General features: G+C 37.1%; 1 protein-coding gene across 1 annotated transcript; it reads left to right on the top strand.

Moving 5' to 3' along the window:
* Positions 1–4,649: 4,649 nt before the first annotated feature.
* On the top strand, positions 4,650–22,180 carry LOC145617708 (ribonuclease MRP protein subunit POP4-like). The gene is made up of 9 exons (XM_081672447.1): positions 4,650–4,855; positions 9,353–9,600; positions 10,123–10,196; positions 10,288–10,544; positions 12,946–13,014; positions 13,148–13,206; positions 17,862–17,963; positions 21,292–21,412; positions 21,529–22,180. Exons 2-8 carry the CDS (start codon positions 9,399–9,401, stop codon positions 21,390–21,392), a joined length of 864 nt encoding a protein of 287 aa, XP_081528573.1. The 5' UTR covers positions 4,650–4,855; positions 9,353–9,398; the 3' UTR covers positions 21,393–21,412; positions 21,529–22,180.

Genomic DNA, 22,180 nt, shown 5'->3' with positions numbered 1-22,180 from the left:
GATTCCTCTCTTCTCCGTGATTTCTCTTCTTCTGGCGGACAGGCTTTATCAAAGGATTCACGGCCAACTTGTGCACGGCCATATCAGGACTTATTCCTGGCATTTCACCAACTTCAAATGCAAACACATCTTTGAATTCTCTTAACAGCTGTACTAACTCATCCCCAAGCAATTCCAAGGCTATAGTGCCGACACTAACTGTCCGTTCTGGGTGGTTGGAGTCAAGCACTATATCCTGGTGGCTGCCGGCCGGCTGGGGCCTCAACTCATCTGGGCGGCCGACAGTCATTAGTTGCTAGGCTTCCTCTGCCCTGGTCGCCTTACTCTTCTGGCCGACCTGGTATGCTGGGAGTGAGGTTCCTTCTTCCTTTATCTCGGACAACTTTGGGCCGCGTGCTGTTGGCTTCACGGCCAGCTGATTACATTCCTTGGCCATTTTCTGACTTCCTTGAATTGTTCCGATTTTTCCGTCTGACCTTTCAAACTTCAGCAACATCAAATGGGGCACTATGACCGCCTTAGCTGCATTGAGAGTAGGGCGGCCAAGGATTACATTGTACCCAGTCAACTCTTTTACCACAAGGAAACGGACGACCATGTCTCTTCCTTCCCCCTTCTTCCCGAAACGGATGGGAAGGTCAATCCGTCCGACTGGATGAATGATATTCCCCCCAAATCCCACTAAGGGGTGAGTTATATCTTGGAGGGCATCTTCTGGGAAGCTTAAATTCCTCAAGGCAGAGAGACTTATGATATCGGCCGAACTGCCCGTATCAATCAATATCCGTCCCACCTTCAAATTTGCTATTTTCATTACAAAGACCATGGGATCATTGTGCAAAGCTCTGACCTCACCACGGTCAGCCTCACTTATGATCACTTCAGGAAATGGCTCGGCTTTAACAACGTCCGTTTGCATCACATTTGACAGGTTTCGGGCGTCCTGCTTGATTCCTTTCATGGTAGGGCCGCCTGAAGCAAAGCCTCCTGATATGACGGCCACAAAACCTGAATCAGTGTTATTCCCATCATCTTCCTTGTCATTCTTCTTTTCACTTTGTTGCTTTTTCTCGGACGTGTTGTCTGTCCGCTTGAAGGTGAATTTGGACTTGGTCACATAGGGTTTCAGCTGACCCTTGTCGGCCAACTTATCCAACAGTCTCTTCAAGTTGATACACTCGTTCGTGTCATGACCCACATCCTTGTGGTAATGACAATACTTGTTTTTGTTTCTGTACTGGGCCGAGCCTCTCAAAGGCTGAGGCTTCTCAAACTCAAACTTGTCTTTTATCTCCATCAAAATAGAGTAACCATCCTTGTTGAACTCATACTGAGGCTCGTATGTCTTGCTTTTCTTTGACTTGGGTTGCTGGTCATCAGCTACCCAGATTTCTTTTCTTTTGTTCCCTTCTTTCTTTCGACCGGCCGAGTCTTGCCGAGAAGATTGTTTCTTCTCAGCCCCCTTGGCCGGCTGTTCTGATTTGGTGAGCGAACAAAAATCCGCGGCCTCAATATAGGCTTCGGCTTCCCGCAATACACCTGCGTATGACCGAATCTTTTTTCTTACCAAATCAAACTTAAAACCATTATGCCTTAATCCCCGGAGAAATTCTGAGTAAGCCATTTCATCCGGAAGATTATGAATTTGGGCTTTTTCTTGGTTAAACCTTTGGACGTACGAGCGTAGTCCTTCATTCTTTCCTTGGACAATTGTAGCCAAGTTGAGACTTATCTTTCTTGGTGGGATGTTGTATGAGAAGTTTCCCACAAACAACAAACTGAGGGTGGTAAAGCAATTGATGCATCCGGCTGGGAGGCTGTTAAACCAGTCCTGGGCCACCCCTTTGAGAGTGGCCGGGAAGCATCTACACCATGTAGCATCATCTACACTTTGCAAGTACATCAAGTTCCTGTACGAGGTAACATGCTCTTCTGGGTTGCCCGTACCATCATAGGCACCCACTAGTACACTCTTCACTTTTGCTGGTTGAGGGGATGCTAGTATATCTTGCGAAAACGGAGGCGGCTTATCTCCCAAATTCAACAAACGCATTTGTCAATCAATAGGCTGAGGCTGAGCGGACGTTCCAGCCAGGTAGGGAGTCTGGCCGAACATCTGACCATACGGCCCATATTGCCCAAAAACTTGGGGAGTTGGTTGCATCAACCCATTGAGTACTTGAGGGGGCTGATATGGCAATGGCTGAATTGGACGGGGAGTAATGGTATGACTCTTGCTGGAAGCAGCCGTGTTGGTGTATTGGGAGAAAGATTGGTTGGAGACTCCCTCCGACATGGTTGGGGTAGAGGCCGTGTCCGAGTATGCGGCCCTCTCCCTTTGCCTGTGCCGAATGTAATCCCTTGCGTCTTTGAAACGCTGTGACGGCTCAGTCTCAACTCTTTTTGGTTGTCTGCCCCTCCCCCCAGCCGACTGTGTTTTCGCCAGCAGGCTAGAGAAGTTGGTCCGTGGGACTCGGGGGAACCTTCCATGCGGACGGCGGAATGGGGTGTTACCAGCATCAGTTGCGTTGGTCTTGTTGTTGGCTTTCTTGGAAGTGCCTCCTCTCCCCTTTTGCTGGGTAGCCGCCAACTCCTTGCGGAGCTTAGTCAGCTCGGCCATTAGGGTAGCTGGGGTGACAGGAAGTTGTTCGGCCTCTTCAAATGAGGCAGTCAAAGGATTGCTTGAGTGTATGGTAGTACGTATGTCCTCTACATATCCATCCTCGCCTGGACGAGGTCCAGAATCAGGTGTCTGACCATCTATTGCCATAACGGACAAGTATCCCCACAGACGGCGCCAAATGTTTCAGGGTTTTTTGTGATTCCCTCGGATATTGGTCACGCTCTGCTGACAAAGACTCGGACACCTGCAAAATAACGAATATTCCGGTGTTCGGAATATTCGCCTCCGACGCTCAAGTTAGTGAACGCAAACGGAAAAGGCTAGAGAGAGAAAGTAGAGAGAAGTTGGAGCTCTTTAAGGCTCTATATTTATGTTATGTCACAATCCACCCCTCCCATCATAAATGATTGGGGTATTTATAGGGGTGGGAACATGTACCCCTCTAGGGTTTATGCCCTAGAATTCCGTGACATGATTGGCTGCACAATCAGAGGTCGCCACGTGTCGTGGGGGGCGCCGTTTTACGGCTTTCAAGGTTTTCTCGGGATTTGGGCCTGAGGTCATCAAGGCCCTTTTCTCATTCTGATTGCAGCATTGGGGCATTTAGAGATGGCTGACAGATGTCACCATGACAAGTGGACACGTGTCCCAATCTCATAGGGCCACGTGTCGTCTGTTTATTGGGCCACGTGTCACCATGAGATTGGGCCACGTACCTGGGTATTTTTACCCTAAACAACAACAATGGATACCCAACTCCTAATAATTGGCGATCCCATGAAAGGAGTTCAATGGGTAACAACGAAGTTGTTAGTTGACTAAAATACACCATATTGTAATTATATATGTCCCTTTTCCTATGGCGAGGTGTATTTTAAACCGCGGCAATATTGAGGTTGAGGTATATATGTAAATAGTGTTTGATGAAATATCTCTTAATGATCCCGACGACTGTAAATTGTGGGGGTGGAGGTCATGGACCACCCTTGGAGGGCTCACCTAGTGATTATGGTAGTGGGGCCGCTACTATGAGACATGGGGCTAGTCTCTAAGTGACACTCACGATACAAGATACATGCGCATGGCCGTAACGCGCAACCACTGATTAGAACCTAAATGATCACCTATGTTGTATGTGTTGTGCACTAAAGCTCGGTTAATGGAGGTATAGCTCAAGGCAACCATGTCTCTATATCTTCTCGGGTGGAAGTTCATGTACACTAGGTATAAGGCTCAAACCCGGAAGGTTCCTTGTACCAAAAATGCAGCATTATATGCTCCGTCTTAATTATTATTATTTATGTTACATCTTAAGATTTTACAATATTTTAAATTTTAAATTATGTGGGGGATTGTTGGAAAATACAATCTATTTTCTTTTATTTTAATTTAAAATTTAAAGATAATTTTATTTTATAAACTTTGGATACTTTCTTTTAATTAGCCGTTAGTTTTTGTTTTTAATCTTGCTTGAGTTGTTAACTTCCTACTATTAAGGAACATTGACATTGCATGGCTTGAAAGTTGGGATAACTATTGAGCCACTCATGGAGCATAATGTCCACATTCATATAACAAACTCAGCCTATTTGATAACGTTTAATTATCATTTGTTTTCCTATATATATGATTCTAAGTGACAGCAAATAAAAAACTAAGAGGTGAAAAAATACTTTCACAGAAAAATAGTTTTTACAATATTCTCTCTTTAAAAGCAATACTATAATTATTACGGAGCATTGGTGTAATTAGGTTCGGGGGTCTTTTGCTGCACACAATTGATCCGGCGGGTTGTCGTATCTTGGGAGAGGAGCGCATAAATACATTCTACCAGTGTAGTGGGGCGTTTTCTCTCTAAGGATAGCGCATTGCGTGCTACAACCCAGGCTACTCTAAACTCATTCTTCTACTATTAATTTACCTTTGTAATACTTGTTTGTTATTTTAAGTGTTGTGCTTTTTGACTATCAATAAATACTACTACTGCCTCATATTTAAATTTATTAATTTTGGTTTTATTTTTCTAACACCAACCACCGCTCCCCTTCGCAGCCTCCATGCCTACCTCCTCTTCCCCCACCTCCTCACATCTCTCGTGTTGATTTCTTGCTGCTGCTACTGCCGAACCCTACCACCGCGGAACCCTCCACCTCTGCCGCCGCCCAACGCCGTTGCTGCGCGCTTGATGTACGGTGTTGTTGCTGCTGCTAATTTGCGACTTTCTGGTGAATGGTTAGTTAGTTTTAAACCCTTATTGTTTATAATGCAATCATCAAATTAATTTGTAATTTTGTTTCATAGCTAGTGTAACTCTATTCTAAATTCATTGTGTTTGAGAATTTGTCACTCTACTCCATTAAATGTTAGTTATTGTATAGTTTCTTGTTTCTTTATTTCTATGTAAAGGTTTTCCTTTTTAATTAATTTTACTTGATTTTGATTTGGTTTGATATGGTATTTGATTTATCAACTAATTCCCTGACCTAATGTAGTTTAGTCTAAATATTTTTCTCATGTATGGTATTGCTATGGCATAGTAGCTATCATGTAGAGAATGATAAAACGATCAATGCATAACGTTAAATTAATTTTGGATTGTAACCGATAAAAATGATCAATGCATAAGGTTAAATCCTATTCCTTGTTCCACTATCTTTATGAGTAGTCAAGTGATCGTAATTTAAGTTCCATGGATTAGAATATTTAAGTTCATAAATTCGATATTTGGTAATTATGTTGATGATTCATTGTATAAGGACTTGGTAGAAGTAGTAGGTTTTACGGGTACAATTGGCCTTTGCATTTACTAAAAAAAAACTTACAGCAAAAACCGCGGTTTATATCAGAACACTGCTACTTCAAGTTGAGGTTTTTAGCTAGACCGATAGGAAAAAACCAATTTATTTTCTTCAGCTTACGTGGATAGTACGGTGGGAATCAATGAAAGACTGATCATAGTTTGAAATGCGTGCTTTCCTAGCATTATTAGGGAAAGGACTCATATACATATTAGAGTCCATATTCTATGTAATTGTGATAAAAATGGCCGTCAGGCATAAGACGCATCTAGTTGTTCCAGATTGTGTGAAAGCTGTTTATGCTGATCAAATGGGCACTGACTAGTGTTGTTTCCAACTTCGTTAGTACTAGCTCTAACCCCTATTATGCATGTAAAGTTTATGGTAATAGAAGTTGTGATTTGTGAAGGTTATAGTACTCCTTTAATCTGTTTCAGTTGCTTTGTTATGTGCTCTAACATAAAGTTTTTAACTATATGTAATGATGTTAGTGTTATATTCAACTTGAAATCAAATTAAATTATACTCGTACAAGTAAAGAGAGAGACTAACCCGACAACTATAATGAAGAAAAACACAAAGAATTGGCAGTAGAATAGCAAGTATGACTTCCACAAATGTCTCTGATCTCATCTTTTTTTCTTCTTGCTTTCTAATCTTCAGTTGTGGTTGTATTTTATTATGCTCACTTCGACATCTTAATCCAAATACTACTACCAGTAGTATTAAAAACATATCGTTAGGAGAATTTAATTGACATGCACAACACGTGTCAGCAGTTGAAGCACCTAAATTTACCACGGGGGTTCGGTCTTTTTTAATTTTTTACTTGTTGTTAGTCAATAACCGGATACCAGGTAGATAAAACTCGCCGCTTCTTTCAATTGTATATTCTGGCGATCACTAGTTTCTGTTGAGGTGGTGGTTTACACAGCGGAAGTAGTAGCAGTGGAGGTGGTGGTGGTGCTGATTATCTAATTAGGTTGCAAATACTTCAAATTAATTTTCAAATTTGATTAGGGTTTTATTGAAATTATTAGAATTGAAGATGTTTTGTATAATGTGAATATGAATTGCAGTACAAAATAACCTAAATGCAGGATCTAATTAAATATGCTAAAGACAATATTACCCTTTTTATAATCTTTCACCCTAATTTGATTTACATTGTAATAAAATACCTCCTTACCAAACAAACACATTCTCCCTTTTCACTGTACAGAAGAAGGCTTCTCTTCATTTAAAAAAAAAAAAAAAAATAGAAAAAAAAGGCTTTTCTTTGTTGATAACGAAAGCAGCTTCTACCATTTTTCCCATTGATTGAACACTTTCAAAGTAAGCCTAATTTGATTAATTTTGTTACACTTCTCCCATTTTGCTAATATTATTATTTAAATTTTGAAACTTAGTACAATCACTCCGTGAAAATTCAATCCAGTATCCTTCATCACATCCCCCAGAAATTTAATCCGGTACTTTTCACCAACCCCCAAAAATTTTATGCGGTACCCATCATCATCCCCTGGAAGTTTAATCCGGTACTCTTCACCAACCCCCGGAAATTCAATATGGTACCCATCATCATCCCCCGGAAATTCAATCCAATCTGCTTCCTTTCATCACCTCTTGAAAATTTAACACTTCCCCGGGATTGTTACGTGGAAGCTCTCCTTATGTTCAGTAAATGATGAACGACAGTTGACCACTAGCCTTGGGATACAGACGGTGTTATTGCTGCGCAGTGTTATCAAGAACCTTATAATAACACAAGCAATATCAACTAAGCCCCAAGAAGCACTTTGGAAAATTAGAATTCTGAAAAAATAACCAATCAAGCCCTAGATAATAAAATACTTCTTATTTCGATTTGTAGCAAGTTCAGGTTTCAATGGTAGTCAAGGTAAGGTCAGTACACAATCTACACATACTTGAAAAAAATAAAATCAAACATGATGATAGGTTTAATACGTTATAATGTGCTTGGAAGATGAATGCTAGGGGGTTATAAACTTATAATGTTATATACAAAGTAGTTAACAGCAGGAGGGATTTAGATTAAAACAAGAGCACAATTGGAAAAAAAAAGAACTTTTAAAATTATTAAGTTATTCTGCATTTAGGTGAATTGTTACCTGCAGATAGTACCCCCCATATTAAATTTTATGGTATATCATTCAATTGTATATTACTCTTTTGTTACCATTTAGGGGGTGTTCGGTATGGGATTTTTATAGGGCTGGAAATGGAATTGGGTTACCGTTTCCGTTAGAACATGTTTGGTTAATGAATTAAGTAATAGAAACCGTTTCCTTCCTCTAACCCATTCCATTTCCAGTGTAAAACTTGGGGAAACAAATCCCGTTTCTTTCCTCTATCTCTTCTTTCTCCTCTCATACGACAGATTTCCCCCAAAAATTTCTCATTTTTGATCGATGGAAACCCACAAATTTCGCTGATTTAATATTCGTACTTCAAATTTCCAGATATCCACAATCTCAAGGTTTGTTATCTCTCAATTTTTTGTGGAAAAAACCCTAGATTTTGATTATGTGTTGAATTTGTATATTTTTCATTCTGATTGTTGGTATTATGATTATATCTTGCAAGGATGATATTCCAAGGTCTCTATTTCTTTTGATTTCATGTTTTTTGATTGATTATTGTTTCTGAAATTAGGTTTTTGTTTGATCATTCGTTTGTCTGAAATTAGGTTTCAATTTTTGTTCATTTTTGATCTGTTTCATGTATATTGCTCTAATTTTTGCTTCATATTATTAATTTTTGTTCAATTTCATGTGATTATTAGTTATAGTAAGATGAACTGGTATAAATTGCTAGAAAAGCTTGTTTCAATTTCGTGCTGGATTTGTGGTAATGTTCTGAAATAATTGTGGCTAAAGAATGGTTTAAATCGTATATCATGTAATAATGTTTTAATTGTTTGTTTTCTTCCTGTATTTGGGATTAATTGAAAATTTGAAATTGGGCTTATTTTATGTTTGGCTAAAACTTGGTATGATGTGATAATATATTGGGATCGTCTCAGCATTCTGAAGATTATGTAAACAGGCTTCTGATGAATCTGATTTGTTCATGCTCTTCATTAGTAGGATGCAGTTGTGAGGATAGAAGTTTTGGTGATCATTTGTCATGTTTTACAGAGTACTCTTTTTGTTTTCAATGAAAAGTATTGTGGGCAACCAATATGAATGCTTTTTTTTTTTAATTTTTTTTTTAATTTTTTTTTTTTAAAAAAATTTATTTATTTGAGAATACTAGAATTTCAATGCTTTTGTAATCAACAATTTATGTGACTTTGCGTTGCATATGATATGTTATGGTAATTGGTTCAAACATATATATATATATATATATACATATATGTATATATACATATATGTATATATACATATGTACATATATACATATGTACATATATACATATGTACATATATACATATGTACATATATACATATGTACATATATACATATATACATATATATATATATTATGGTAACTAGTGTTGCTCTACATCGTGTAATGTATAGCAAAAGTTAGCCAAGACAACAAAAAATAAAAGGAAAGCTATTTGTTTCCTAGTTATCTATGCCAAACAAGAGGAAAGGGATTGATTATATTTGTTTACGTTTCCTTAGTAATACCAAACAACTAGTAAGGGTACACTATATATTACCCTTTCCTCTCCTTAATTTGTTTCCATTCTCTTACATTTACTAATTTGCTACCAAACGCCCCCTTAGTGACTAAGCCTAGAAATTTGCAATGACATTTCATTATTTTTTTGAACTGTAAAATTTAATCTATAGTGTGTAAATTGTGACAATTTGTCAAGCAAATGAATAATAATTATTAGTAAAAAGAATTTTGCTTATTATATATAAAGAGGTTATGTTTAACTTTGGATGCAGTGGGTGAAAGCTTGATTCAGCAATATTTGGTGTCTTGGCAACAAAGATGTTTGTAGACGAACAGAAGAAACGGACCATGGAGGCATTGGAACGCCGGTTTGCCGCTGCGAAAGCCGAGGCTCAGCCTCAAGTAAGGGAAAAGCGAAGGCGTGAGGAGACGCTTTCGAAGCCTGCCCCTGTTGGTTCTTCTGTAGGACCTTCGGCTGAAGCATCAGCTGCTTCTGTGCAGAATGCTTCATTAAAAAAAGGTCTGTTATTATTAATTTTTATTGCCATCAAGTTATCTTGACATTTGTTTTATTACTTATCAATAGATTCTTGAGATGCATAGATGAGTAAATTTGCTCCATTTACAGTATAAAAGTCCTCTTTTGTAGTTCTTGAATAGAAGCTAATAAACCTAAGATTGTTTCAATTATCTTTTATGCGTTGTTTTCTTTTTTTGGATGCATCCTTGCAATGAATTACCTTTGCTTAATGATTATTTTATCCAGTTATAATCCAATCTTTATTGATTGGTGAGATAATGCTGAAAGTTTTGCTTTATGTGGTTTTTGTGAACTTTAGTGCTGGAAGGAGAGGGTCTTACTGCAGACTGCAGATAATTCCGTATAACTGTTTTACTATAGTATTAACTGGCCGCAGATAATTTGTTTTGGTGCCCATGTCTGGATAAAGACTTTCTGCCTCATACTGTTGATTATTTATCTATTTTATTAATTTGTTTGATGGAACTCACTTGTGCAAGTCTTGTATGCAAATTCTTGCAGACTTGGAAGGAGAGGGTCTTACTTACTCGAGTATTTGTGAGCCTGTGCATGAAAATCTCCTGACTACTGTAGAGGTGAGTGGTTGATGCATATAGAAGGGAGTTTCTACTTTTTTTTGTACATGTATGGGGCTTATACTTTTTATATGTTTCTTGGATTGTTCAGCTATCTAATAAAGACAAGACCACAGTTGATAAAATATTGCACGAGCTCCTTCATAAGGGTGATTCTGCTCAGAAGTACATTCAGGGCTCTAGGAGTGTAAAGTTTGATAATTGGATTCTACTTGATAATTTTGTACAAGGGAATATATCTGTCGCCCACTTACGAGCGTTGCGTGCAAACTCCAAGCGTTCTAAGAGGCATATGTCCATGAAACAGCTGAAAAAGTGTGGGTCCAATCTGCCTCAGGACCTACTCAAGTGAGTGCTTAAATGCTTTTAAAAAAAAATAAATAAATCTGTGTATAGTAAATTTTCATCTTTCATTTTTACAGATATAATCATCTTTTTGCATGTATTTCTAAATGTCTGGTTGAAATATGTTTTCCTTATCAGTATATCAATGTTCAATGTGTCGGACACTTTCATTGGGACCTTATAAAAGACGTTTGTTTTTCCCTGGACTCATTTAAGATCTTATGAATGTTCTGATGCTAGTGGGGAAGAAAAGATATATGATGTCAGTGAATATTCCTCATAATGTCATCAGTGGTGATGAGGTGGAGATTGTAGTTTTATGGGCTGAGAAATGGAGATGAGAGAGAAAAGGCATGAATTACTGTTTGGTGTTGGTGGTTTTTATTTTTTATTTTTTTGGGTACATAAGCAAATTTTACTGCACCAAAAATGGGATACAATCAAGTTCCCAAGGAACATGCTGCTTAGGCCAATGCAGCCTAGAGATTAAAAAACAAAACCTATACAAACATCATCTATACAATCAGATTTTCAAGCTATTCTCTATTATGTACACTTAATTTCGAGCTATTCACACCTAACGACCTACTTTTAACCTCATTCTTTATGTGTTTAACTCTAACAGGGATGTGCATGATCTTCTGCTCTCAATATGCTGTATTTCTCGTCTTCCAGATCTGATAAAACACAGCCATAATACAAGTGTTAAGAACACTTCTCTGAAATCTTGAATGTAACCTGTTGCTGACTCTTGTTATAGTACATTAGTACTCAGGTGTACACTATTAGGCTCAAAGCATCTCAAACCATAAGGCACTGCTATATCTGCATTGACAGAATAAGTGACTATGAGACTTATCCACATCTGCACAAAGTAAGCATAACTTCTCATCATGCTGCAGACCTACATGTATCCTGTCTCTAGTTTTCACTTTTCAGTCATTTCTGAATAGCCAGCCAACTGATGCTTAGGCAAAGCTTTTCTCTCCCGGACCAAAGAGTCCAATCTGCATCTTTGATTACCAGCTCTAAACAATTCAGAATTCCTTTTGATGTTATACTTACCCTGCCAATCAAGGCAGGGGAAATAACACTCTTCAGCTTCTCCTTATTTTCACACACTTGTTTCCATTACCAACTGCAACTAGCTTTAGGTCTGTAATCTAGCCAATTCTGTCCTTTTAAATAGACTGCTTTCACCCATTTTACCTGTAGACTCTGATTCCCAAACCCCCTCCTTTCTTTTTACAACACACCTTTTCCCAAGCTACACTTCCAGGTTTATTACTATCTTTTCCTTGCCAAAGAAAATTTCTACACAACGCATTAATATTCCAAAAAATGGACTTAGGCAAGACCATTATCTGAGACTAGTATACTTGAATGCTCTTTAAAACTGAATTTACCAGAACAAGTCTAGCAGCAAAGGACAGATTCCCAAGATTCCCAGAGCTCCAGATCTTAGTCCTAGCCTAAATCTTGTCAATCAAGTGTTCAGCTGCTGCTGATTTTCTCTCAGAACAAATAGGCACTCCCATGTATCTAAAAGGTAAGTTACCTTTACAAACCCTGCTATGCCAAGCACCTCTTAAACCAAAATTTTCATTCATTCCACTGCAGTAAACTGAAGTCTCATCAGTAGCTTTTAAAAACACCCCAAACCCTTTCATCAGCAACTTAATTGACTTCACCTCTCCTTTACAGCAGAGACTAAGATCATCAGCAAAACACAGATGAGTCAAGCCCACTGGTTTGCACCTTTGATGAAACTTAAACCCTTCAATGCCACTGACAATCTTCAACACCCTAGATATATATTCAATACAGAGCACAAAAGGCAAAGGTAAGAGTGGAACACCCTGTCTCAGACCCCTCTTTGCCCCAACTAAACCATGAAGGGAGCCATTAATCATATAAAACAAATCTAGGTGTGCTGGGTGATTTGATATATGATAACGTGTACTCTTTAAAATCAGATTTCAGATCTTTTAATGAGCTAGAAAGTAAAGACCCTTTTACCGCCTATTTGATGGAATTTTTTTCTGTAAAAATTGCTTAAGTTTGATGATGCAGATGGGTTATTTAGGCTTATTGACTTATCACTTTATGAGTATTTGTACTTCTTAGTCCGGTTTATTTGCTTTTTTGAAGTCATTTGTCTTTGATTTGGGTGCTAACACATTTGTCTCAACTGCTATAATTTGTTATAAGTTTAAATATCAATGTTTGTTTGCTGAAGTTCTTATTTTGTTCCCTTCTCTTGAATCTGTCCACTCTCCATTCAACCGTTTTTTTTATTTTTTATTTTTTTTTGTTATTTTTTTGTTATTTTTTTTTTTTCCCCCTTTAAAATGTTAGTTCTTGGGCCCTTTTTTTTAGTTTTTTTACCTTGTCTTGTTTCTAGATTTGAGCTTTTTATGCCAATGCATGAGATATGGCAGAAGTATGTAATGCAGCTTTTGAAAAACAGCGGGTAAGAGCTCCTCTTGTAGATTTTATTTATTTATGTATATTTTTATACATTAATATGGAAAAGTCCATTGGTTTCTTTCTTACCTTATAAGGACATTTGAATTACATGTTCATATATTTCATTCTGTTTGTAGGAAAAATCATGTGGCCCACTCTCTATTTGTTGCAGATCTCCATGGTGCTATTCTTCGAGGTTTCTGATTTCATTGTGCTTTAATTTATTATATACTCTATGCTTCGTATTTAATTCAGCACAATGCAATATTCATGACTAAAATTGGAATGTTTGATGTTAATCATCAGTAGGTTGCCTGAATTACTGTAAGTAATTCAAAATGGACCGAGGAAAAAGATTATAACAAACACCAGGCTTCCTACCATTTTTTTTTTTCTTTTGGCTTTGGGGGGAAGGGACTGAAATAATTTTTATTCTAATAAGTGCAGCATACCTAGCTTGAGGTCAAAGCTTACATCATGAGTAGTGGAAAAAACCAATGTGGTCTTACAACCTACTTACTTTCATATTTCGTATTTGTTTTGTTTCTCATTTGGGTCAATACTCTGAATAGCCTCTCTTTATTATGGTTATATAAGCTGTGCAAGGTCTGGTCTCCTTCGTATAGTTTATGGTTTTGTTCATCCCATACAGATTGGACAGGTGCAGCCAAAGGCTTTACAAATCAGCTTTAATGCCTCTATGTCTTTCAAGCATTCCATTTTATTCCTCCTATATTTTACTCTTTAATTGCCACAGACAGCATAGTTTGTACCAGAAGCTCATCACAAGATTCAGAATGTTGCAATTGCGAAAAAATTCCACATGATGTTCCTGCTATTCTTTATATGGATAAAATAGAACCTGATTTTCTGTTTCAAGATTTTGCCATAGGTAATTGTGCTTTAAACTAAATATCATTTTTGAATTTTGAGCTATTGGACCAGAGAACTCTTAACTCTAGTCCATTCCCTCTTGTTTCTTCCACAGCTCCACCTCTCCTATTGACTGCCTTGGCAACCCTGTTACCCCCCCCCCCCCCTCTCTTCCCCCCTCTCCTCCTAGATGATGTTATCCCTTCTTATATGCCTCCTTTCTCTTGTTTTCTCCTTGATCAAATCCATTGCCTCATAACTGACCCCTTTCCTTCCACTTTGTAACCAATCGTTTTGAATTAATGACGAGCTTAACAGATGCAATAGCAACTTCTCACTATAATTTTGTAAGAAATTCTCCAGTTTCAAGGATTATAGAAAATCTTGAATCTCATCTCAAAATTCTACTTTAGGAAACCTACGTAATAAATCTCAGAATCAAACAAATCTGTATTTGTGTCGTAGAGTTTGTCTTATTTCTTTGTTTCTAAATAATTTTTTTATGCATAGCAGAAATATGAAATCAAACACAGTTTGGAAATTAGTTCATTGTAGGAAGACCATAGTTCTTTTAATTAAATTGCTGTAAATTTTTGAGGGAAAGTGATATTCACATTAGCAAAAGTATACCTTTTCTTACCGTCTGAGCATCCACAATGAAGCACTTTAGGTCCCAGCTTGCAAAATTAAATAGATAAGCAACAAGCCTCACCTATGTAGAGTAACATCAGTTGTAGCTCTATGAAACTATGTAGCTCTACAAAGCTACGTAATTTCACGTTTAATGATGACAATAATGCAAGCAGTTTAATTGGGGCCGCATTAATTTAATGTTGTTGGTTTGATTTTTACCCCCTTTGTTTCAGAATAATTAACATACTTCCTCTTTTGATCGTTAATAAATTGTACTCTGTATGTGTTACTTGTGAATTTTTTCCCTTCCTACAAATATTTTACTCTAAATTCCTACAGATTAAAGTGTCATTTAATGTTTATAATCTTTATATATCAGATTTTGTTTTGGTCCAAAAACTTTGATCCACACTCATCCACAACTATAAATACTTATGATTAAAAGACAATTGCAAAGTGTGAATCGTATAAAAAGATAGATGAAAATGATAATTGGCATGTGGGACCTACTAGTACTTGTGGCTTTCCATTGAAGAGGTTGTAGCTTGGAATTGATATAGTTTGAGAATAGTGATGTGGCAAACCAGAGCTACAAAGGTTTAGCCCTCCATGATTAATCACAGACATTAGCTCTCTCCTTTTATACACAGGATTATACATTAGTCATTGGGGCTGTTAAGCTCTTCCATTCTCAATTGCCTTTCTAGAATTCAAGCACAAAATAAATATTACTTGCCCATCTTTCGTCCACACAAATTTGAAGCCTAGATTGCTTCCAGTTCTCCTAAAGGAGAGAGGCAAGGAAAAATTTGGAACCAAACACCATCTTCTTTTCATCACTAAATAGCCTGCAAATGTCAAATAGTGCATACCGTTAAAAGAAGCATCACATTCAAGAGAAATCCTTTTGCTGGGGTGGGGGTTGGGGAGAGGGGAAGTGACATATTATCTTGGTATTGGGTACGTTGGGTTGTGTTCTGGAAAATAGCAGTGTTCCTCAGAGTCCATGTTGACCAAATGAAGAAGGAGAATAGTTATTTAGGAGGGAGAGGTTGTGAGTAAGAGTAGGTTTTTTGAGTCAAGTATAAAGGGTATCTGCGAAAATGGTGGGAGCAGGTTTCAATCTTCTTTAATATAGGAACGAACTCAACAAATTTAGCAAATCCTTCCTAGAATTGGAGCATCAATTACATGCGGGTGAGTTAATGATATTTCTTGAAAACAAAAAAAAAACTTGTCTATGAGCCAGCTGTCTGGAATGACATATCCAAGGATGAAATGGATTTTTTGGAGGAATATTTATCTCCCATATGCAACTCAAGTGATTGTCAAAGCCTCTACATGATTTCTTGAAGATTTAAAGCCTTATAATTTAGTAACTACTCTGACAAGTTGGGGTGAGAATAAATGAATCCAGTATTGGAGGAGTTAGGGATAGGGATGGGGATAGGATTAATTAGATCTCTGATTTCTTGTGGGAGTTGGAGTGGTTATACTAGTTGCAAGATTTTTTTTTCCCACTTTAAATTTTTAGGCCATGGTGAGAGGGATCTCATCCCCAATCAACTATCAGTCTAGAAAAGAATTATTGGTCCCACTTTCTTTTAAATGGATTTGTGAAAACTTTCCAAACTTTTCTCATACTCCTGCAGGTGTGAGACCCCTTTGCAGAATACTTGAGCCTAACATTAGATTACAATATAATCCCCTTAGCATTTGCACAACAAGGTTATTTACATTTGTCAGGACTTCCCACCATAATTTGAGATAGCAGGCTTTCTTAAGGTCTTATGATCTTTAATTCCAAGCCCCCTCCCCTCTGCTTTTTATGTCAAGCAATCTTGTCCCAAGCCACCCAGAGAGTTCTTGAAGCATTATGGCTTGGGATAAGATTCGCCTGACCTAAAAAAGGAGGGGTGGCTTGGAGGTGTCCTTGTCAGATTGATTAACCAACCCTACAGTGTGAAAGGGCTTATGCTCTTTTAACAAAATATGCAAGAAAATTAATGCAACATTAATATTCATATTGACCGAACTGTGCCCCAAAAATTTAACTAGTTCTCATGTTACCTGTTAGGCTGGTATTGATTTCTGTAACATAGGGTTGGGAAGGGGTTCTCATATGCAATAGTTTGGAGGAAAAGGAGGGGTGTTACCTTGAGGATGTCTGAACTTATCAATGAAAGTGGACTAACCAATGAAAGTGGTAAGGGGAATAACTAGTCAATGAAAGTGATAAGGAGGCAATGTGCAGTTATCTAGATATGAACCCATGGACCAGCCCGTGCATTCATAAGGGCCTCCAAGCAATTTTTCTAAGCACTGACGTGTCATATTTTTTTAAATTATATTTTTTAGATGTCCAGGGCAGCTTTAATAAAAAGGAGTTTGGAGGTGGGCAATGTCTATTCTTGTTTGACTTGTGTTTTTGAGCCGGCCCCACCAGTGACATAATCTATGCATATTTTTATTTGATGTTTGATTGTCTCCTGAATTTTTAAGAAATATTCGATTACAATATGCAATTTACCCTAGGGACAAGGAGTTCAAAACTTAGACTTCAAATATCATAAATCATGGTTTTCTAGGTTAATGTTATACATAGAGTCTTCTTTTGGATATTTGTACGTACAATCTTATGTAGTAATGTAGATCAACTTTTCTGTAATGCCATTACATAATAGAGTTTTAGCGCACTATGGGTAGTAAATTTTTGACCCAATGGCCAATGTTTGAGGTATAGATAGATTATGGCATGGCATAATAATATCATGGACTGTTACATGATATCCTAAATCATGGTCAGTTTTATGAGCTCTAATTATGCTCCTTCACATATCACAGTGCATAGGACCACATAGGACTATACTGAATGATGTGATCACTCGCTTATGTTGGAATATCCAAATTATAATATTTCCACTTAAATGAAATTTAGAGTACATTATGATAGATGATAGATTTTACGTTTAGAATCATAATGCATAGGAATGAATCTAATGGTCATATACCATGTCTTACGCAGATGAATTCCGTTTAACAAAATTTCTGTGTAGTACATGCAAAAAATAGTTTGGACTCAAAACTCTTGGTTTGTACTTTGGAGTTAAAATATTCAATTTTGCCTTTTGATATATGTGTTTGTTATTGCAAATTCAATTGTACTAAATTTCTGTTACAATTTTAAAAGTAATGGCAACTTGCTGATACGATTGCTTGCAAAATTTTGTATGAGATAATTGCTTGTCTGTGTCTAAACTTGGAAACTAGCTAAGAACTCCATGGCAAAGGTGATCATTTTCTATACCTGTTTGTAGCTCATTATATCCTTTTTTTTATTGGCAGTGGTTGACTGCAAAATTGATTCTTTTATTGGGGTGGTAGGCATCATGATCCGTGAAACAGCTGAGACATTTGGAGTAGTTACACAAGAGAATAACTTTCGAGGTAAATACGCAATAATCTGAAATGTTATTCATTTTTATTTAATAAATCTTACTGGAGTTTTTCTTCATACTTGCTATCCCTTTTGAAAATCCAAGTATTGGTACTGTTTAGATGTTTGTGTAAAATGTAACCATAGGACCTGTCCTCTTAGTTGTCTCATATGCCGAAGTAAAGGTTGTGGTAAATGATTTTGCTTCATGACGAGGTTTGACTTTTTCTAAAATGCTATCTGATCAATTTGCTTCTAATCCTGATCAATTTTTATTACATCTATCTTCACTCAATTAATTTAATTTACTTTCTTATTTGGAAGTATGGAACAACAATGCGTTTTTAGGTGATAATGGTAATGGACAAAAAATTTGAGGGGGAGTTTTGTTTGCAAAGAGAAGAGGGAATGAAATCAAGAAAGAGACAGTGAAATAGGAATTGCCTTGATTTTGGAATATTGTTTGGGTTGACAAATTGACAAATTCACTCCTCTCTTTCCAATGTTTCCATCTCTCGCCACTATTCATGTTGCTCGACCATAGTCTCCTTGTTTCTAATAATCTCACGACCGACCTTTCACTTGTTGCCGCTCCTACTCAACCACTGACCGAAGCTTTAGAGGTCAAATTCAACCATGAAAGCTCTGGATCTTGAGTTCTTATGGTTAAGTTTGATCTTCTAAAGACATGACTAATGATATGTGTATGAATATCTCGTTCTCCCTTTTATGAATTTTTTTTCTTCAAATTTTGGTTAAAAATAATAGGTAGTGGGTTTTTATGGTGGTGTAAGTGGTGTTGGGTGGATTTTTGTGGTGTTTGTGTGTTATTTTCATAGTGGGAAAGTGTTTTTTTGTGTGGGTGGCGTGGGGTGGGTTTTTTGGTAGTTGGATGGAGCAAGTGGTGGGTGGGTGAGTTTTTTTTGTTGCTCCATCCCCAAATAGGACTCAAGTAGTACACATGACATCCCCAAGGATCAACTCCAAGACAATTAACCAAGATCAACAATCCCAATTCACCACAAATAATCAAGCAAATAACCAATATGGACAGAAATGTTAAAGCAAACAACACATGATATTTTTAGTGGAAAACCTTTTCAATGTGAAGAGTAAAAACCATAGGACAATTTGAGGAGTACACCTTAAGCTTCTCTTATTGATAATTGTGGGTAAAATATACCCGAATCAGTCAACAAAAGGTTTATGCACCCACCAACAACAACAATAAGAGATGAACAATTGAGAGATAAAAGGTATAGAAATCAACCAAAACGCGGGTCTCTATCCTGCAGCAATTACGGAAGGACCAACCAGTTCTTCAATCAACAATCCAACTTTTTGAAAAGAGGTCCTATGTGTCCTCAATAGGCTAACAATTACAGCATGATCCATTGGTCGAACTTTTGGTAATAGACATACAAAAGGCTCTCTTTGAACTCCTCTTTTTTCTTTCTTTTTTTTTTTTAGATTTTTGTCAGCGTGCCACTCTTACTACCCTCATTTCATCTAAGGGTTATTACTACAATGCTTATTGAAGAAGTCACAAAGATAAGCACCGATCGGAAACTAAAACAAGTAAAATGCTTAGCTATTGGGCCGTCCAAAGTGGGCCAAATTTAAAAACACATTTTACCAAGACTTAGGCTGGACCTATAGCTATAATTGTGGTACAAGATGAGAGGATTATGATTCTTTGCTATGAGCTCATTGACTTGTTTGTCCTAGCATTTACCTCATCATCTCGTATTTCTTCCTCATTTGATAAAAATCATCAAGACCAACACCATCATCATCATGAATTGGTACATCAACATCAGATTGTACCTCATCAACATCATCATGAATCTCCTCAACATTCTCATTTGTAGAAGTAAAGAGAACAAACAATATTAGTAGTATTAAAAGACAATGCTGAAATAGAAGTGTTCCTTGGACTTATAACCATTCTCGTGCCAAAAGAATACTATATCTCTGCTTATTTATACCTCCTTTTTTGGGTCATATAGTTTGAAACCATACTCTTCATCACCATAACCAACAAATAAACATTAGTTAGTCTTGGAATCAAGCTTCAGTCTTTGTGGCACATGCATGTATGCCTTGAATCCAAAGACTTTGAAATGCAAATATGAAAGATCACACCCCTTTCATGCTCTGTTAGGAATGTCAAGACCAAGAGGAATAGATGGAGAACGATGGATCAAGTACACGAGACATTGTATCGCGTCAGCCTAAAATGTCCAAGGAAGATCAGTTATTCTAAGCATATATCTCACTTTCCCCACAATGGTTATATTCATCCTTTCTGCAACTCCATTGTGTCATGGTGAACTTGGTTGTCCTCTCATGTCTAATGCCATGCTGTGAGAAATAATACTTGAATTCGTTTGAAGTATACACACCACCATTGCTCGGAGACGATTCAACTTTCTTTTCGTTTCCCTTTCTACCGTGGTGTGAAATTTCTCGAGACCTTGAACACTTGACTTTATGACTTCAACATGTACACCTAAGTTTTTCTCAGTAGCCTCATCAATAAACATGACAAAATATCTATTGTTACCAAGAGATAAACTTCAATGGGACCACAAACATTAGAGTGTACCAACTCCAACGTGGCTTGCTTTCTGATAGACATCCTGGAAAAAGAAGCTCTATGCGTGCATCCAACACTTCTCTTTACATGAATTTCACCTAACCCAACAATGCTTGTTAAGCTCTGATTTCCCATCTTCACACTACTAAAGTCACTAGCTTTGTAGTTCAGGACTACAAGCCAGTATTTACGTGAACTATCAACATGATGACTCTCACTAGCTGCACAAAATCAAACTGACCTTATAGTATTAGAGGCTTATTGGCATTATTGGGAAGATATCTGTCAATAACAAGTAATTTGTGAGCGAAACACATGATGTAACTCTCAATGTGGGGCTGTCAGGTTTAAGATATTTGATTTGATGAGATTGTGGGTTTTTGAAGTTCTGCGTAGTGAACCAGATGATTTCAATTCGGTTAATTGAAAATCCATTACAATACAGCCGAACAGATTTGATGCAGCCATATCATTGTACCATGGTTATTATTGAGTGCTTGAGATTTTGTGTAATATTATTGTCTTGTCATCTATTGTTGACAATTGCAAGTTTGCAAAGTCTCTGACTCTCAGATGTTGATTTTGGAGTATTCCTTTACTATTACTTTGTGCGGTCAATAAATAGCTGCAAGTTATCATGTCTTAATTCTCTGTAGATCTTTTTTTCGTGATTAGTTCCAATTTCTGTGTTCATTTTTGGTTCCCAATATCTAACCTTTACATTGCTTAAACTTCTACAGTTATTCCAAAAAGGAACTCTGTTTTTGTATTTCAAGCTGATTGCTGGAGAGTCACATTGCATGGTGATAAATACACTTCAAGGAAGTTGGATGCATTTTAGTACCTTCAGTTTTACATGAGGTATTTTTCTTCTAAACAGGCTTCAGTTACACTTGTCTATCTTATCTGGTTATTTGTGTTTGATTGCTTGCAATGCAATGCTTGATATTATATTTTGCTATCCCTTGCTACTGCAGAATGTTACTGTGATGATAGTTGATTGACCAAAAAGAAGCTAACTTTTAACTCGAGTTTACTGTGCCATGGTCAGAGGCGGAGTTTGGATGATTATCGGGGGTTGTTACTGCAGTGTGGAAAAGTCTACTGAGTATATAAACTGAAGTTGTTAATTTATTGTCGACTCATGATTCTTGCTCGATATGTTTGCAGAGAACATGAGGGTGCCATTTCTTGTTTAATAGTTACTGGAACATATTGCTTATAACTTAGCTGAATGTGAAATGGTCTACTTGGTCTGCAATATTGGCATCAAGTGCCAATGAAGGGCTGTTGGAACTCCGTCAGATGGTGAGATGCGAAGATACTCAGACATTGTGGCAGTTGCAGGGAGAATGTGAGATCCTTCTAATGAGAGTTAGTCAGGAGATCAGTGTATTGTTGGTTAAAGGCTTGAGGTTTTGCTAATATATCTTATTGGTGTGAATTGTTTTGTGAAGTTTTGAATAATACTGTCAGATTAATGAAGACTTTTAAATATAGCTTGTACTACATTTTTTTTGTGGAAATTTTGGTATATCATCTGGCCTTAGCCATTTGATTTATTTTTTTAATATATAGAGAAAAGTCCAGGCTATATCCTAAGATACTATATAAGTAGTAACTTTTGGG

Source organism: Chenopodium album, chromosome 26 (assembly GCF_948465745.1).
Source record: "Chenopodium album chromosome 26, dcCheAlbu1.1, whole genome shotgun sequence".
Classification (NCBI taxonomy): Eukaryota; Viridiplantae; Streptophyta; class Magnoliopsida; order Caryophyllales; family Amaranthaceae; genus Chenopodium; species Chenopodium album.
Note: the sequence above shows the minus strand (reverse complement) of the source record. Positions and strands in the feature narration are given on the sequence as shown.